General features: G+C 29.3%; 1 protein-coding gene across 16 annotated transcripts in view; it reads left to right on the top strand.

Moving 5' to 3' along the window:
* LOC145263650 (5-hydroxytryptamine receptor-like) overlaps positions 1–21,079 on the top strand; it is a 1,538,699-nt gene that overhangs the window by 1,516,389 nt on the left and 1,231 nt on the right. For 15 of the 16 annotated variants that reach the window (XM_080120518.1, XM_080120520.1, XM_080120514.1 and 12 more), the window contains 2 exons: positions 13,859–14,127; positions 18,120–21,079. The exon at positions 18,120–21,079 is cut by the window's right edge and continues 1,231 nt beyond it. In XM_080120518.1, coding sequence (XP_079976644.1) covers positions 20,834–21,079 — 246 coding nt within the window. In that variant the 5' untranslated portion in view covers positions 13,859–14,127; positions 18,120–20,833. The remainder of the gene's footprint in view (positions 1–13,858; positions 14,128–18,119) is intronic. The other variant, XM_080120516.1, reaches the window with a different exon arrangement.

Below are 21,079 nucleotides of genomic sequence, written 5' to 3'. Positions count from 1 at the left end.
GAACCTTTGTATCGTCGTTAGTTCTATTCATGCGAATGCCGAGATTTTTAGAAGTGAAATGTTCAACGTTGGTATATCTCCCTTCTTTTATACAGGGTGTTCAATAATTAATATTACAACGTTTTTGCTTATATTGATCAACCAAATTAAACAATGTAGATGACCCCAACATAAATATATACAATAGTATTACTATATCTCAAATTATATAAACTGTATACGTGGGTTCATTACTTGCCTCAAATGCTTAGTGAATGCCCTATGACACTATCGCTTTCCGGGGAGAGTTATTTGGTTAAGGAACGCCCTGAGAAGGCAACCAGCTCCCTGGGTGTTAGACACGATTTCAAACGATAGACACATGGAAACAGAAACACCACGGGTCGATATGTCGTCGGTTATAACCGTTTTGCATGGGTCGCTTTTTGTCTTCATTGCGTCGTTATAGGCATCTTTCCGTCGTCGGCATAAATGTTATGCGGGAATTTAGCGCATATACAAAAATAGCGAACAAATGCATTTTTATAAAAATATATATAATTTATTTAAGATTTAACAATGAGTAGCATATTTTTATAAATACCTGTTGAAACCAGACACACGCTATGTTGAATCCGCTGACCCAAGGATCCAAGCTTCAACTGTTTTAAAACAATAGAATAATATTAATTCTCTCTTTTAATGAAGGAAAAGAGAGAAGGGAAGTGAAAGAGAGAGATAAAGAAAGAGAAAAGAAAGAGAAAGAGAGAGAGAGAGGGGGAGGTGGGCATTCATACATAACGTTTAGCCATGTTTTTGTTTTTGTATCCATGAGTACTTTTTAGTGTGACCTTTCAAATTCTAAGGTCTTATAATGTTTCGACTTGATTCAATATTTTAAATAAACTGTCATTTTTGTCTTGAGTCATACCAGATTGATACATTTTAACATTTTCCAAATCACAAGCACCTGCTTAACACATCCACTCCTCACAAGTAGAGACAAGTTAGCCATAAGTTTGTTTGTTTTTATGTAGAAGGCCTCAGCTCCCTGAAAAGTAGGTTCTGCATTGTGCTCTACACGAGTCAGAAATCATTTTGATGGGATATCATCCCATTGCTCACCTAATTTCTGCTTCAGAGCTTCCTAATTGTTATGGTAAGAAGCTTTTTTTTACTCTTCAAGATAAACACAATATATTGATCTCACCAGTTACTTTGAAACATGTTACTGCTACCCACGATAACACTCGGTTAACATTTAAGGTCTTTGCAATGAATTTTGCATGTTTTAAGGAGATGAATGTCTCTACAATTGTAGCTAATCTCGCTAAATCATGGGTCTTATTATCAGAAGAAATCTCTTAGTAAAACTTTTCCTATATACACCCAGAAAGGATTAAAACTCATGAAAATTCACTAAATATTGATAATAAAAACGTTGTAACGCTAAATATTGAACATTCTTTATATAAAGTTAATAATTTGTATGATAAAAAGCTAAACTTTATCTATACACATCTGGAAAGGAGAGACTTTTTCTATAGGAAAGGATACAAAATAATGAAAATTCACTAAATAAAGATAATAATAAAAGTTATAACGCTAAATATTGAACACCATATATATTAAATTATTTCTATACATAATGTTTTATCATAAAAAAGATGTGTCAATCAAAGTTTAGATGTTTTCTTTATATCATTTACTCATGAAAAAAAAAGTATAGGCGAGATAATAAAGAAACCCATGAGAAACGCGACGGTAATAGTCAAAAAACCGCTACGCGTAAATGAACTATTTGCACACACTTGGGATGTTTCAGTTTAAAGTTATATGACAAGCAATGTTTCTCATGCAAATGTTTTTTTCGGTAACATAAAATAAATTGAGATCAACACAATGAAGTTAGCATTTCTTAATTGGCCTGTTTGACGTATCATCATCATTCAATCTTATAAGTGTAGTGGCTTTTCTTCAATTTAAAACCTATATACGAATAACTCTTATTATACTATGAATGTTTTGATATTTCTGTCATATAATATAAACAATCTGTTACTTAATTATCAATTTGCGTATTAACTCTTTTATTTAACTGTTTGCTTAACTTTTTTTTAATCAGACCGTGAAGCCTAGTCTCTAATTCTGTCTTAACAGCTGTGCCCGTCTTCTCTCTTACTGGGTGTCTGTGGGTGTGCGTGCGTGTGTATGTGTATGTGTGGGCGTGTGTGTGAGAGAGAGAGAGAGAGAGAGAGAGAGAACGTATAGCAACATATACATAAAAGCGCATCTGTTTTCTCCGGAGCTTTTGGGATATTCGCCAACGTCCTGGCGGAGCTGGTTTTACTAAAACAAAGACTCATGCAAAGTAGAAACCCAAGACGAATGGTCCACTCCCAGGCGTTTCGTTACAGCAGACTGGAGTTAATGGGGGTATTTGCTTGTGGTTCCGATTGGAAATCGTCGCACCCTTAAGAGGAGCCTTTTAACCCTATCTTTCCTTTTCTGCGTCTAAGAACGAAATCACTAAAATTAAATCATTTTATTCAAACCGGAACTCCTGACAAGTAAGAGATGTTTCCCGTTTGTATACCTTCCGGTGCAACGGGATCGTTCATAGAGTTTGATTCGAGTAACCCAGTGGCCAGTTTACCCTTTCTGCACCTTCATCTCGTTCTACTAATCGTTTCTCACGATTCAATCTATTGTTTATTTTGCTTGTTAGATAGAGATTGAGATAGATAGATAGATAGATAGATAAACCGATTACTGGATGAATGCAATCTACCATTTTTCATTGTGCAATTTAATGATGAAAAATAATCAGCAAACCAGAAGAATAATCGACTTTAAATAGGATGTTTTACACATATATATATAGTGGTGATCACTGTGTAAAAAAAAAAAAAAGAACTCCTTGATCCGGGTCTTCCTGGTGCATTCAGCTGTTCCCTCAAGCGATAAACAGTTCGGATTTGCATTTAAAAGGTGTTGGCAATGGTCCTGGTGTCATAACTTGGATGAGTAGAGAACATGAGTTGTACAGCGGCGCATCTCCAATCTCCTCTCAGATATGATAGAAGATGGTCTGCAACAGAAAGAAACCCGGTTTTTATCAAACGGAAATGGAATTATGTCATTCTTTCTAGGGCAATAATTCCTTCATATATAGATGCGGTATTGCGGGGTTTTATTGTTTTTACTGTAAGTGTGCATTATTACAAAGATATACGACAAGTGAACGTACATTTGAAAGCGTGTATAGTTTTGGTTCAAAAAAGAAAACTGGAAAAAATAACATCCTTACTATGATGATGAAGGGTTGTACTTGAGGAGTTGATTCTGATGAGGATGCGGCATATGATGAATTACCTACAGTAATTATAACCGGTCTATAACGATTCTTTTACAAATTGAAAAGAAATTCTTCCTACAAAGAATTCTAAATAACTATTAAAGATGAGTTAATTTTCTTTTCTGTGAATCAATATTTTTCCATTAAAAATCTCTATTTTCGTAATTGTGATTATCTTGTATTCGTTCAATCATTAGAAAAATAATCGACAATTCAATCCAACCAATATTAATATTATCTGCATTGATCGCTCTCTCTCCCTCTCTCTCTATCTATCTATCTATCTGTCTGTCTATCTATCTATCTATCTCGATATATCTCTTCCTCACTCTTGTTTCTCTATATATCTATAACTCAGATCAGCTTGCTTGCTTATGCGTTTAATATGGTTTCTGACTTCCGATTTCAAAATTTTCGTCTGTTTACTTATTTCATGGCCGCACTGTTTTCTTGTTTTAAATCCGATATTAAAAGAAACTACTGCTATTCAATGCATACACGAAGTCAAGTACAATTTTTGTTTTACTTTATTTTAACGTGTTTTTATCACATATACATGTAATTAAACCCGGTTTAGTGAAAAAATCTGATTATAGTATAAATATAAAAATATTACTATAGCCATATATATAACAATATATACTACATTAGTAACGCTCCTGTGAATTCTTACGATTATTTTTTTTCTGGCTTTACTTAACAAATTTCATCTCTTCTAAAAGGAGGATAGGTAGAAACTTAGTTTTCGTAGTGCTTTTAGTAGGGTCTCTTTAATGTTAATTAGTGCTTGCACTAATGCTCTAGAGGCTTCCCGGGATTTATTTTTACTCGCATGACTTAAAAGATTTTTCTAAAGACAATAAGAGACAATATAATACTAAAATCACTTTGTATTTGGCACATTTTTGGGGTCCTGAATATGACCTAAAACTCTATCCAGCGGTGAGGCCCCAGCTTGCGGGCTTTGCAGAGTACAGAGCCACCCTTTAATTGCCATTGCTACCAGGTCAACTATGGCCCGGGGTAGTAGAATCTGTTAGGGTTTCAACTATGGGTAAAATATGAACCAACTTGAAAACAACAAATATATTCTATTAAAAAATATTTCGTGAAAATCTTTGGATTCGGCATTAAATAACCTGAAAATGGTCGATATGCCGTAAAGCAAAACAAACCAACGGACAGTTTTAATTGTAGCCTTTAAGAGCCAACGGGTAAACTAGTGCTATAATAAAATAAAGAAATAATGACGGTAAGCAGATCAAATTTTTCTCAAAGTGAAAAGTCCCTCCAGAAAAAGCAAATAATAATAATAATGCCGGGGGGGGCATGGAGTCAATATTAAATGGGGGAGGGGGGTAAATCGATTCTGAAAAAAAGGGATCTCTTATATGTGAAACTGAATCACCTTTCAAATATCTAAATATAAATTTTTTAAAAGTTGTTCTATATAATCTACAAACTCATTGTTCAATAATCAGCATATATATATATATATATATATATATATATATAGATAGATAGATAGATAGATAGATAGATAGATATAAAGGTGTTTTGTGGTACAACATTTTATTAACGTTTTTAAAATAGGAAATGGAGTTATTAGCATTCGGGGGATCGATGCAGGGAGAAAAATAGACATAGAAATAATCAAAATGTAACACCAAAGAGGGGCCAAATCAGATCAGTAGGGTCGATGTGACGTTTTTTAATTTTGAATGTAATATTCAATCCCGGGCGAACACCGATTACAGAAAAACATTTTTTTTTTTTTAGTTAATATTTTTATGTGTCAAAATCTTGTTCTTGAGATACCATACGGTCGGGGGATAAAAATAGAAATCACATGCTAAACTTCAAAGCGAAAGATTACTTAAAACATTTTTTAACCAAAATACGCTCGCATTTGAACTAAACGGGCCAACACAAAATATTCCGAAACAGAGATTGAAAGTGTCGGTCGGCTTGAAATGTGTTGTTTGACAGGTGAAATGTCGGATCGTTTTTTATCTGAGAAACACACACACACACACGAAACAGATAAGGCCTGATAAAAAAATTAATGACGTCAGCCCAAGGTTCGACATGAATTGTTTTTCAATATGAATTATCTAAAAATGTCTTTTGGCAAATTGTTTTGGGCGCTAAGGGAAATTCTGACATCTAAAGAATATTTCTTTAAAAAATCACACGGATGTTTTTACAAAACAAATAATTCAAAGGGGAAAGAGTATCAAACGGATATTTTTAAATAGATGAAAGCTGGTGATCTATTACAAGCAAAAAATAATATTTCCTCTGATTATCAGTTGATAATATGGAAAAAAAGCATTATCGAGAAGGCGGGGTCAGCCAAGTCGGGGAGGAGTCAATTTGATTTTGGAAATTGGGGGCGGAAAAATAATACCTGCCACAGGCCAAATTGACCAATGAGAAGGAATCAGGTGGATTGTTATCAATCAATTTGATTAGTCGAAGACGAACGTCGGCGTCGTCATTATTCAAGGGTTTTACTATATAAGATCTGTAAAACTCGATTTAATCAGATAGAAGGAGATAGAAGGAGATAGAAGAAGAGAGAAGACAGAGAGAGGTCTTTGGAGAGACAGAGAAAAAGGTCTCGGTAGAGGAATCCAGCCACCCAACTTCTGTCTCCCACTCGCTGGTCGCCATAGAGCTCAATTTGCAGCTTAATAGAATTCAGAGGACCTAGGAAGAGACCAGCCAGAACACCTTAGCGATAATTACAACGGTCCGCGACTCCGACCGAGTATTTCAACAACAAGAAGCTCATTCACAAATCTAATTGCTTGCTTCCATTTAATCTTCAATTGTGCATACGTCTGTAGATAATCATTTATGAATTTCCTAAATACATTATATATCAACCAACTTCCGGAGTTTGTTTGCTGATGTGCTGTTGTTCCATGTAACTTTATTTCTTTTACTTGCCACTTGTGATCCCGTTCCCGTCAGGGAACACCCAGTCAACAGGACGACCAACAAGACGATCAAGAAGAACAGGCCTTGAGGACCGTGCAACCGAGAAGAGTCCTCCAACGCCTTGACGAGGACTCACTGGGAGACGCGACGTACCAACGGTTGGCAGACCTGGTTGCCCAGTCGACATAATTAATTACCCGGTGACTAGGATAGTCATAATTGGGCATCGACCCAGGGTTAAGATTATAACTGGGCCGCGATCAGAGGTTGAAGGTCGTGTAAGGTCACGTGGAAGATCACAAATGACTAATCGACTAAAATAAAAAAGAAGAACCTCAAAGTACCCTTCGTCTGACGCTTGTCAAGATATTATGTCGGAAGCGATTAAAATGAAAACAATTTACACAATTAAATAAAAATAGAGGAGAGGAATGAAAACATTTATTAAACTACACGTGATGAATTAAATGAATGAATAACCTGTGATATATCGTCCATATTTCAGAACCTTGGAAAAAATTCAAAAATAAACAAATAAACGTTAACGTGCCTGCACTTATTTGCGTTGTTTTTTTTTAATTAATGGTTTTAGCTAATTTTACGATAGTTTTCGTCCGAAAAGGCGAGTTTCAAAGCAATACCGATCTCGTGAAAATCCGTCGCCTCTGTCAAAGTTTTAGGCCGACATAAATACGTCCATACATTTAAACAAACAGGTGAGACTTATAGGTGAATGGATTTCTTGTAATAAATAATTTTATCAATAATTCTTCATTAGTTTCGGTTTCAATTATAGCTGAAGGAAGGAAGGAAGAGTGAAGCTAATGCGCCCTAGTCATATGGATATTTTTGACGTCGCAACTTTATATTATATAAAAGCTGATAGAACATTTACTCTATAACTGTAAATACGAAATCCGCAAGAATTAACATATATTTAAGCGTGCCTTACGACCGGGCTATGTCGGGCGTCCCTGCTAGCTTAGATAAATACTTTTGCAGTTTAAGCAAAAGAGCTCCAATAATATCAGAGTGCCTCTACAGAATGTCAACATCAATATGTTACATACGAATGAACAAAAGGAATCCATTTTTTTTTTAAATTTAATTTTTATCTGTATATTTTTTGCGTGAAAAAATTGAAATAATCACTAATTTTGTATAGCAAAAACTGTTAAAAAATCACACATTATAATTCATGGTTTCATTCTCCCCACTCGCTGGAGAATAAGTTAAACTGAGTACATGTGTTTTTTAAGAGGAATATTTGCATAGAAGGAAGTGAGGAAATCTATTCGCGTTTTTAGGCAACCGTTCAAATAAACATAATTAATGAAAAAGTGGCATTCGGCTAGTTTGGGGCTTGTTAGTGTATTTCATGAACGAAAGCCAAACGTTAAAAAAATATTGATATCCGGCGTTCTACAGTGGAAGACAGTTAACGGGGTACGCCTAAACAGTCTATACATTTTGTAAGTCCGTTTTACGTGAATGGCGTAATCGATAAAATTACATGGCAAAATGAACGGATGTATAATGCAATGTGATATAAAAGTTCATTTACCTGAATATCGGCTGCTAAATGTTATTAGGTGAGGCTACGCTGAAAGAGAAACAAACGTGTCATAATTAAAGTTGGATACGTAAGTAAGAGTTGGAAACCAGTTGATTTTTTAGTAAAACATGTAATCTAAGATTAGTTCGTTTCGTTTTTTTTTTTTTTAGTAAACACGATGTTTCATCTGTAAACTGAAGTCGTATTGCAGAACACGGATTTCTGTAAGAGAGTGTTTGTATACTATGCGATGCAATTTGTTGAAGTAAAATAAATAGTAATTAAGCAACGTAAAAGTAGATGTGGGATAAGAATTAATGTTTGTGGGGATGTCAGTATCGATTAATTTTGTTTTGCGTTTCACTAGATAGGAACCATAGGACGGAAAGGCATGGTCAAATTCCATTCCGTTTTTTAAGCAACTACGGAATAAAGAAGACCTAAACCGGGGTTCCTTCGTAACGGTCCCTTGTGAACGATCCCGGAAATGGTGTAAGCGGTGGTGGGGAAGGAGACATTAATTAGAGAGAAAAGATTTTACTACTGCCATTGAGTTTAACCGATTGTGGCAGTGAACTCTCGGCAGAAAAAAATGTAGGAATCTACGATAATCGAGGAAGTGGAGAAGTAATATGCCTATAACACACGTCAGGTATTGTGCTGCAGTTTGTGTATATTACATTTGCATGAAATGTTTTGATTTTTAATCCTATTAAGGGCAATATCATAGGGTAAAAATGAGTTAAATTTATATATATATATATATATATATATACATATATATATTTATATATATATATATATATATATATATATATAAGGGATATGTGTGTGTACGTATGTGTGTGTACGTATTAGTTTCAATTAAATTTGTGCCCTTATTTCCTTCATCTGGATCGTTAGATGATAATAAAAATTACATTTCATAATAGTTATGAAGGAGAAACATATTAAAAATTCGAAACAAACAAAAAAAAAAACGACAATGGAAAAAGCAATGACAGCAGAATATCCGTGACGTTTTTAAGAATATCTGTAACGTTTTTATCAAAGCCGGAAGAGTATCTGTGACGTTTTTTTAACCAATCCGTCTCGGAAGAGATTAAGTAAAAAAAAATGTGTGTATTTTTTCCGTCGTTCAATGCGAAAAGATCAGATGAATATTATACTCTGACATACTACTGGCTTTTATTTAAAATAATTATTCTCCTCTCTAATCAATTTAATCATAAAAGAGAACAATATTCGACTTATAACAATTATTAAAACTACTATTCAAATTATTTTAAACCTGTGAAATATTTCCATAAAGTTTCCACGACAACCCCCCCCCATTTATCAGGTGTTTCTTGCCGAACATCGGGTGCTTTAATCTTTATTCTCTCTATTTATTCATTTTTTATTCTCTCTATTTACTTACATGCCCGTATATAAGTTTTATAAGAATTGATTATATAATGTTATGAATTGAATTAAACATCACCATCGTAATGCTGCAATACTTTAAGTTATAAATTTATTATATGTTTTACTAGAAAAATTTGTACGTTTCTGTTCGAGTTTAAAAAGCTAGTAGTTTATTTTTCCATGTGTAAGCTTAAGCGTATTGCTTTTCATGCTCGCATTTTTCAATTGCACTCCATGTTTTTCCCAGCTTTCCAATAAATTTTTCTGTGTTTAATTTCAGTCCTATTTTTTTGCCTCCATAAACATTACACGCACATATGTAATAACAATGTTCGGCACTCATCTACTTTCAAGAAAATCCCCAGAAATATCTCCCTTTCCTTCGTTTATTCTCTCTGTGTTACTTGTTACGACTCTTTTCGCGAAAGCGGTTAATTTGTAGCAACAGTAGTCGCTGAAGACACGTTGTTGCTAAGGAAACTAGTCAAAAAAACGTCGCTCATCGCCTTACGTTATTTGACGATTTTAAACACCAGAACATTCATTATAACTTTTCTTTTAGTGAACGAAAATTAGGCATGCTTTTCTCACAATATAGTCGAGAAGATGGTCTGAAAACTGTAATAATTGTTTGGAATTTATTCGAAAAATGAATAAGCGGATAAGCTTTTAAGCAGTTCTAAATGACTAAAATTGCACTTAACCATATATTAAAACTCTACAGTGTTTTAACGATATATATATATATATATATTTATATATATATATGTATATATATAGATATAATTATTTGATTACTATAATAATTACAAACCTACATACACTAGTGTGCATCCTCGCAGAAACCTCAAGTTCAGGGTGTCACGATTAAAACCAGTCGACATATTCGAGCTCGACATCACGAAACATCATTACCAAAGACCGTATCGAATCGGCTAAAATTAACTGTGAGAAAATGTTGAATTTAAACAGTTACATGTATATATGTATATATATGTATATATATATATATATATATACATACATATATATATAAATATATATATGTATATGCATATGTTTGTATAATTATGTATATATATATATATATCTGCATATGCATATGTGTGAGTATATATGTATGTGTGCGTATATATGTACACATATATATATTATGTATATGTAAATATATATGTATATATATGCATATTTATATATAGAAATGTATATATATGTATGTATATATATATGTATATATAGAAATGTATATATATGTATGTATATATATATATATGTATATCTATAAAAATAGGTATATCTATATATATATGTGTATATGTGTATATGTATATGTGTATATATATACATATGTATACACATGTATGTGTGTATATATGTATATATATGCATAACATAAATATGTATATATGAATATATATGTATGTGTATATATATGTATATATACACATACACATGTATATATATACAGGCATATATGTGTAGGTGTGCATATATGCATATAAATATGTATATATATATATATGTATATGTACAGATATATGTGTGCATATGTATTTATATGTATATAGGTATATGCATGTATATGTATATGTGCAGATATATGTATAATTATACGTATATATGTATATATATGTATATGTATATATGTGTGTAAATATATGTATATATATCTATATATGTATACGGATACATATATGTATAGTTGTTCGAATGCATGTATGTATATGTATATGTATCCATATATGTATATATATGTATATATGTATATGTATATACGTATATTTTTATATGTATATATATATATATATATATATGTCTATGTATCTATGTATGTGTATGCATATATGTATATATGTGTGCATGGGTGTGTATATATGCATATATATATGTATATATATATATATATTTATGCATGTATATGTATACATTTATGCATATATATGTATATGTGTATATGTATATGCACATATATATGTATATGTATATATATATGCATATATCTATATATGGATGCGTATATATATATATATATATACGTTAATTGATGTATATGTATATATATGCATATGTATATATGTATATATATGTATATGTATATATATATGTATATATACACACATATGTACATATACACGCACGTGTATGTACGCATGTATGTATGCATGCTTATATATATATGTATATATATGGCAAATCATGTCATATGCTACTGGTACCATGTAACCCAGTACTACCTGCCTCATGGTCGGGTCACCCGCGACTAAACTGGTCCCTCACCAAACTTTTTTGGTGAGGAAGGCGGCTAGTCTTCATGAAGGGTTAAAACAAGACCTTCCAAAGAGCGAATGAATCCTTTTTCTGGGTCCACGGCCAACTAGCACCGTGTGCGTTGTGTGTATATATTTGTGTGGTTGGGGTTGAGAGGACTCCCGTAAACCGTGGTGAAGGCAACTTTTCTAGGAGAAGCAAATCTCCGATATAAAAAACAATAAAGAGGGAGACTTTGCTGTCGTACGAAGCTAAGACTCTGTAACATCGTATATATATATATATATATATATATATATATATATATATATATATATATATATATATATACTCCCTCAGTTCTTTGTCTATAAAAATTGTCATGTGGCTATGCGATCATTTTTGGGTTCCTAGACTTTGAGTGGCTTAGGGATGGCACTCGTCTGACAAGGTGTTGTAATTATCATATATATATATATATATATATATATATATATATATATATATATATGTATATAAATTTTAGACTGTAATATATATTTTCAATGAATTTGTTGTTCCACAGGATTCTAAAATAAGATATATTAAAATTTACTTTAAAATGTTTTTTTCTCATACTTTTTTCAGGGGAAACCAAATAGCTTAATTCTGCTTTATTTTTACTTCTGTTTCTTGTAAATTATTAAAAGATTTTTTTTTAAATCTCACTTCTATAGACATATTTCAATATTTTAATCATTCGTAAATAGTTTTTCTGGATTCCACTACGTTATTTAGTTGCAAACGAGAAACGATATGTTTTTGTCTGACCAATAAAATGCTGTTACTATTCAGAGATTAGCCAAGGATCATTGTTTTGACTGCCCAACATTTTTGTTCGTACTGCAATAAAGGAATTCTCTAACCGAAAAAAAATAAAAACATATATTACCTGGTGACTATGGAGGAACGGCAGAATTCCGGAATTAGTTGTGTCCGACAAAACCTTAATACAGAAACAATTGAGGCAATTTTTACAGACAGACTCAAATGACCCAGCAATTCAAGAGAAGCAAACCTGTCTAACAGTGCTGTTGTACTCAAAAAAGCATCTACAGGATATGTCGATTTTTAACACCAATTATTTCTCTTATATATCCTTCTATAAATATGGCTATGACGACGTCCGTTCCTTTTTTTACATAAGTATCTTAACACTTTCCTGATTCTGTTCTCTTGTAGTAATTTTTTACTTATTTATTGAGTGGGAATCACCATTTATCGAGGCCCGAATGCCTACTAAAGAATACGGATTAATGAATGTAACTCAAATAGTAATCTAAGCCTGTGGAAACAGTTATGTCAGCAGCACTATTCGAAATTATCTGTGTGTCTCTGTGTGTCTAAAACTAAACGAAAATTCATTGAATAGAGTTTTTGTTCTCTTTCCAGTACAAAACAGTACGGCTGTTTTCCAGCTTACTACATAATGGTCGTTTTAAAGCCCGACGTAAACGAGTTCTTGATAAACCGTCATCTTAGGGATTACTTTTCTACAATCACTGGTTCTCAGGGTGTTGTCTGATTGTCATTCATTATCGTTTAGGGACGTCTAGACCTTCCAAAGCTGTAACTATATGGCACAAAAATTAGTAATGCATAATTCTACATGGCATGTTTATTAACAACATGGAAACGTGAGGTTGGGCGGCATTAAATGAGCAACATTTTCCCCTACTTAATGATTCTTTCTCGGACCATGTTACTATCTGCTTAAACTGATCCCGTTTAGACTCTAATATAATCGATATAAGCTCAAAGTTGGAAAACTTGCTTGTATTGCTGCTGAGCCTTGAAACAAGCAGTGATTCTAGAGTATAAAACATAAGTGTTCTCATTTTTATTATTTACTGCCATTTCAGCCCGGCGTTGCCTGGGTGTTTGGGGGTGTATGTTGAGCAAGAAAAAAGCGGTCGATTTTTGTAAACTCTGACCCCTATTATGACCCCTTAACATTTATAGTTAAAGGCTCAAATCAAGTCATTAAGTTAGATCCATCTCCAAGGAACCTATATCTAAAATCTCAAGCATATAGGCTAAAAATTGGCGGAGGAGTTTGCAGATGTCAAATCTCTGACCCCTTAACAGCCAAATTTCTGGCCTAAACCCGATTACAAAGATTTTCCAACATCTCAGTACCCTGTATATCAAATTTCGAGTCTGTAGACTTAAAATTGACATATTTATTGCGTAGGGAAATGTACACACACACACACAGACACACAAACATACACGTTAACTTTTATAGATATATAGCTTTGATATTTCGTTCGCTTTTGCCATTATGTATGAAATTCTAATCTTAAGCTATTTACATTGTTTTGCAGGTGGCACTTTATATCCGGTGATGTGCGTTGCAGCCGAGGATAAGCGCAAGCTTAGACGTCAGCAGGAATATTTTTTGAAAAAACATATCCATTTCAAGTTCTTTCGAATCAGAAGTCAATCCCATGAAAGAAGTGTTTTCTGAAGATACTAAGAACAGAACGACGGACCCTTTTACCGCTATTGCTTATCCCTTACAACCTCCGGAGAAAGAAAAGAAAAAATACTAAAATGTTATAAAATATTTTTATTTTAACTACCGTAAAGCAGTGTGTGTATATTTTCATTTATCAAGAAACTTTTGGCTTTAGTTTAAATTAACACCTATTTGCACTATCGCTATTCGAGCTTCGAATTTTTAAGATATGTTAACTCCTGTTATTGAAATACAATACAAATAGTTTAACGTTGAAAAAATGAATACACGCTTTTAGTATACCTATACCTTTATAAAAGTTAAATAATTAATAATATATGCATCAAGTTTATTATAATTAAAGTTATTCAATAATGACTTCACAAATATTAGAAAAGCAAACGTTATAATGTAGGACACAATGAATCTTAGAGATTTAACTTAACATTAAGTAACATTCTTATTTTATTAAATCCTATATCAACAACTCAATTATCATAACAGAACGATGAGTTGATATGAATACATAACATAAAGTAAATAAACTTTACAAAATATATGAATATATATATATATATATGTAAGTATACATATATCTATATCATCGTATATTATAAAGTATATAAAATATCGTAATTACATATAAAGGGTATGTGTATTATATTATATATGTGTGTGTGTGTGTGTGATAAATAATAATTTAAAAATATACATATATATATACATACTTTTATATACAAATCATATAAAATATATTATAGTAAACACATAAAGTATATATATATATATATATATAGACTATAATAGAAGTATAATATGTGTTAAATATTAGTTTGTATGAATGTATTACGCTACAACATGAAGTAACTTAACTAATTTAAAACTGACTTTACGAAAATATATGAATACATACGTATATACGTATATCACTCTATATTTATAAAGTATAACAATATATCAATTACATAAAGTATATATATATATATGCACTAAATATTTCTAAATACATATTATGTGTTTTATTTATATATATATGTATGAGATAAGCAATAATTTATGATTATATATATACATAATTTTATATACAAATTATATAAAATATATTATAGTAAACACATAAAAGTATATATATATATATATATATATACACTATAATAGAATTATAATATATATTGAATATTAGTTTGTATTAATATATTAAGGTACACCGTAAATAGAAATACATTAATATATATATATATATATATATATATATATATATATATATATATATATATATATCATCGTATATTTATAAACTATAAAAAATATAAATTACATATAAAGTATATATATATATATATATATATATATATATATATATATATATATATATATATATACAGTACTGTTAAAATGAATAGTATGCGTGATGTATTATATATATGTGTGTTAAATAATAATTTATAAATATATATACATAATTTTATATACAAATTATATAGATATATTATAGTAAAGACATAAAAGTATATATATATATAGTATATTATGTATTTAGTTTGTATGAATATAATTATATATGTATATATATACATAGTAATATATATATATATATATATAAGTATATAGATGTAGTACACAAATATATTAAAGTATATACATAAAGTATATATAATGTATGCATGATATAATCTATATCAATATTACTACACAATAATAAAAGATTGAAAATATTTCAATCGGAATGACTACATGTCTTATACAGTAAATTTTAAACGGTAGTGAAATTTGATTGTATAAACCGATATATAAGAAGAACCGGATCGAATTAAATTTATAATTACAACATTATAAGGTAAATAAATATTAGGTTTACATCTGTTCCTCTAATATTAAACGTTAAATAAATAGTTTGATGCCGTGGTGAAGACCTCGTATTATATTTATATTCTCCTTTTAAAAATTTACATTTAATATTTCTAGTTTATTAGTATAAAGGACAAAGTTTCGAATTGTATATTGTATGGAATAGACCAAGTTAAATATAATATTTTATTGCTAATACCACGATACAACGCTGGCAAATCCACTCGTTATTAGAAAGGTGTGACTTGTCAACTTGAATGTTATTTGGGTCTCATTTTATAAAGCTAAGAAGGTGATATTTTTTTATATTTCAGATATTAAATAAAAATTCGTTGTGTTTGTAATTAGTTGATGAATAGACCCCTTTATGCTTTGGTTAGTGATCCCTGTGTTTATAAAAGATTTACGACAAACGGGTTAAAACCACAGTTTTAAGCATATTAAATGTTTATCAGAAAATGTAAATATTTATTATAATCCAACTGTGTTCATTTATATGTATATATAATTTATTTTTATAAAAGTCCCCAAATTTCTTGCCATAATAAATCTTAAACAAAACTGTTATCCTTTTCTTAGTAAAGGAAAATTAAAATCTCCATATAAACCCACTCCTCATCTTTATATATATATATATATATATATATATATATATATATATATATATATATATATATATATATATATAATCTATTAAATTCAATTATGTATTATATTCGAATAAAGGAGAACAATATAAAATCTACACAACTAATCATAATTGATTATTGCAATTAAAAATTCACTATGTTATCTAAGTATTCAATTTTTATCGATAAATAGACACTTAAAACCTACGAAATATTTATTATGTAATTAAATTAATAACAGACAAACCCTCATATTTTAAACAGATCACCTCTTTTTATTTTTCTATTACATATGCGATTTGCGATACTATTGTTGCTGTTATTTTTTTATAAAAAAAAGTTTTTTTCGAACACATTCGAGTCATCTCACGCCGTATCAATAGATTTCTTTATTATAGTTAAATATCATCATTCTTGTAAAAAGTAACAATCATTATTTATTAATTATAACATAAACAATAATTATATTGTATTTATATTTATTATTTATGTGAAAAATTAAAGTAGTCAAATTGTTTTGTGGTATACAATCAGGAAAACTGAAAACCCGATGTACTTGACAACCATGCATTATGTATTTAAGTCAATATTGAAGTAAGCGTTTCTTTCAATCTCTCTTCCTCTTTCTATCTTTTTTGTTTCTGTCTCTGTCTATCTCTCTCTTTCTCTCTCTCTCTCTGTATATATATATATATATATATATATAAATATATATATATAGTGTATATGTATAGGTATATATATATATATATATATATATATATATAAATTACTTAGATTAATAGAAGATTTTATTCATATATTAGTACACAAAATATAAAATATACTTCTAATATACAGTAAACGTAAATACATATGAAAGAAGCAAATAATAATAATAATAATAATAATAATAATAAAAGTTATAATAATAATAATAAGTTATAATAATAGTAATAATAAGAAGAAGAAGAAAAAGAAGAAGAAGAAAAGTTATAATAATAATAATAATAATAATAAAAATAATAATAATAATAATAATAAAAGGTATAATAATAATAATAAAAGGTATAATAATAATAATAATAAAAATAATAATAATAATAATAAAAGTTATAATAATAATGATAAGTTATAATAATAGTAATAATAAGAAGAAGAAGAAGAAAAAGAAGAAGAAGAAAAGTTATAATAATAATAATAATAATAATAATAATAAAAATAATAATAATAATAATAATAATAATAATAATAATAATAATAATAATAATAATAATAATCAATATTGGAGAAAATAAAAGAATATAAGTCCAAATAAAAGGAAATGTTTATCTTACATTGATAACAAAATACAATATAAAATACAATATTAAAAATAAATAGCGTTAATTCATATGGTAAAATATACTAGTACAACAACCAAAAACAACAACAACAAATAATAATAATAATAATAATAATAATAATAATAATAATAATAATAATAATAATAATAATAATGAAAATTGTGAAAATTGTGCCATTTTCATCGGTTGAGACCTAATATGATAACTACATTATTTTTGTTAGTTTATTAATTTTGATCAATTTTCTTCATTCTTAATTTTTAAGAAAAACTGTTAAACATTAACTATTTTTTATTGACAATACATTTGTTGTTTGTTTTTTCAGGGAATCTGTGCGTTTTCAACTTGGAATATTGGTGTTACTGAAAATCTATTAAATTCATTATATATGTTGAAAGAAACAACAAAAAGCAAAAGAAAAAACAAAAAAAAATCCAGAAAAGTAAAAACAATATAATTTTTTTTCGTTTACGAAATATATATATATTCATAATATATATATATATATATATATATATATATATATATATATAAATATATATATCTTCATATATATATATATATATGTATATATATATATATAAATACTGAAAAATATATAAAAATAGTTTGTGCTTAATATAATTGTCAAGAAAAGCCAAAAAATTTGATGGTGAAAGAAACTCCTGGTGATTACATATTTAGAGAATCTACTCTATAAGTAGAAATGTCAAACAACTACGGAATGATACATCTGACCTGATCATGCATTTACACACTCCTTCAAAAGCAATGAAATATCATTAAAATATTGCCATGGAAACAAATAAAAGCATTGTTGAATTAACGAAACGACGACAAAAAAATGTCAAAATTGTGACAAAAATGTGAAAACATAAAAAATGCCCGATGCATATTTCAAGACTGCCAAGGAGTTTGAAAATTGTCTTTGCTGTACACTAATGCTGGATATTTGTTGTGGAAAACCACGCGAGATTTTGAACGGTATTTGATAAAAAAAGTATTATCATGGGATATGAAATAGCATACACATATATGTGCACGTATACATAATATAAATGTATATATATATATACACACAATTAGACAACATGTATTGGATTCATTTTACATGCAAAATAATAAAGGACGATTACACTATCGAATATCACATATGTTCATCATATTCCGCCTGAAAACTTGGAAGAAGACCAAAAATAATTTATGATTATGGACTAAAAGTTAATGCATTGAAAAATTTATTTTTCTAAAGAAAACCGGGTGTTATTAAAGAGGAGATTTGCAATGAAATAATCTTCAACGATTACGTAAAAAATATTAATCCATATATATTTATACAATTTATACAGTACACACACAGACACACACACACACTCACCCCCCACACATATATATATATATATATATATATATATATATAATTTACAGAAAACAACTAATACAGCCCCCCCTAAAATTATCTTTGTTTATTTGACGAAACGCTTCATTTTACTATATTGCAATATTCATCTATTTTTAATAAAATAATTAATTTTTCAAAAATACCACGTGTTATCAGTAAACACTCCGAAGAGAAATTATATATATACACACAGACACAGACACAGACAGACAGACAGACACACCCACACACACACACACACACACATATATATATACATATATATATATATATATATATATATATGAATTAGTGTTGAGACGATTGATCAGAATTCCGATACCAAAAACGATTCCATTATTTATCAAATTATCATTTGTATTTGATTTTGGTTTTAAAAAACCATCTTCCACTGTTTGTTACACTAATATAAGCATACATATTCATTGTTTTTTACTTCAAATAAAAGTAAAATCGATAAGTCATATCCTTACAGGTTTGTTTTTTTACGTTTAAAAAATATATGTGCACATTCAAAGTTGTGTCTTATTGTAATCGGGACACAATAACCATATTTTAGAGATTTGTAAAGAATCGGAATCAGAATCGATAATTGTATCGAAATCGATAATTGTATCGAGATCGGGAAGAATATTGGAATCGCGCCATCACTAATATATATATATATATATATATATATATATATATATATATTATTTATTGATTCATGTGCATGAAACAATTCACTTGAAATGATATTTAAAAAGAGCACGAAAAAAAATAGTATAATTCAAACTTTACGAAACGCTTCATTTCCCGTAAGGATTAACATCACTTCAGAATCCTTGTCGATACTTACACAACATTCATGATAGCACGTAAAAAATAAAATTAAAATTAAAACAAATAAAATCATAGGTATATCTTTTTATTGTCGAACACCTATACAAAATTGGACGATACTTATATGTAAAAAACAATACTTATACAAATATCTATTTATACAAAAAAAAACATACACACATATATGGAAAATAAAATGTTTAAAACAAAGCTAGCACAGATATTTTCTATTATATTTTGAATTAAAATTTACAGATGTAAACATATATGTGTGATATGATACTAAATATTTATAAGAAACATTGTAAATAGCTATAAGAACACACACACATATATATTTATATGCATATATACATATGTAATTTAATGCTATTTTGTAAAAAGAAAATATAAAATTATCTACTTACACACACAGCAATATAACAGTTCATACAAACAAATAACTTAAAAACAAAGTTTTAAATATTTTCTTAAATAGGACCTTATTAGTTATAAACGGATCAACGCTATATTTAAACTATCAGTAAATCTAGAATTTATAATATATACACCCCAAGTGTATTGTGCCACATTTGCGAAATTATATGCATATATGGTCCCAAATTTCGGTTATCCAGAAGAAACAAAGCAAACAATTTCTATTCGAATATACGCGGACACTTTAAAGGGTTTGAATACTTAATCTATCTGACTTTGAAAAGTATGACCGATTCGCTAATCGTGTGGAAATCGGGAAAATAGCGAAATCGTATTGTCACTAACCCATATATTTTGTAAACATCTATATGCATATGTATTATATTTAATGTACGACGATGCCGATTGAGATATCGCATGGTAAAACTACACAAATGGAGTCCCATAATACTACAGCATCGTATGGAGTAGAAAATGTCACCAGTTATTATCATATGGACAATACTTCGTTTCTTTATCATAATTTAAGTTATTTATTTGTTGGACCTGAGGATTACGATGACAGTTTGCTAACAACAAGCCCGACACCTATGGGCCCGGAATTTTATAGCATAGAACACGCAATTTCGACATCTATTATACTC

This window comes from Euprymna scolopes, chromosome 39, assembly GCF_053919585.1.
Source record: "Euprymna scolopes isolate OS-2025 chromosome 39, ASM5391958v1, whole genome shotgun sequence".
Lineage (NCBI taxonomy): Eukaryota > Metazoa > Mollusca > Cephalopoda > Sepiida > Sepiolidae > Euprymna > Euprymna scolopes.
Note: the sequence above shows the minus strand (reverse complement) of the source record. Positions and strands in the feature narration are given on the sequence as shown.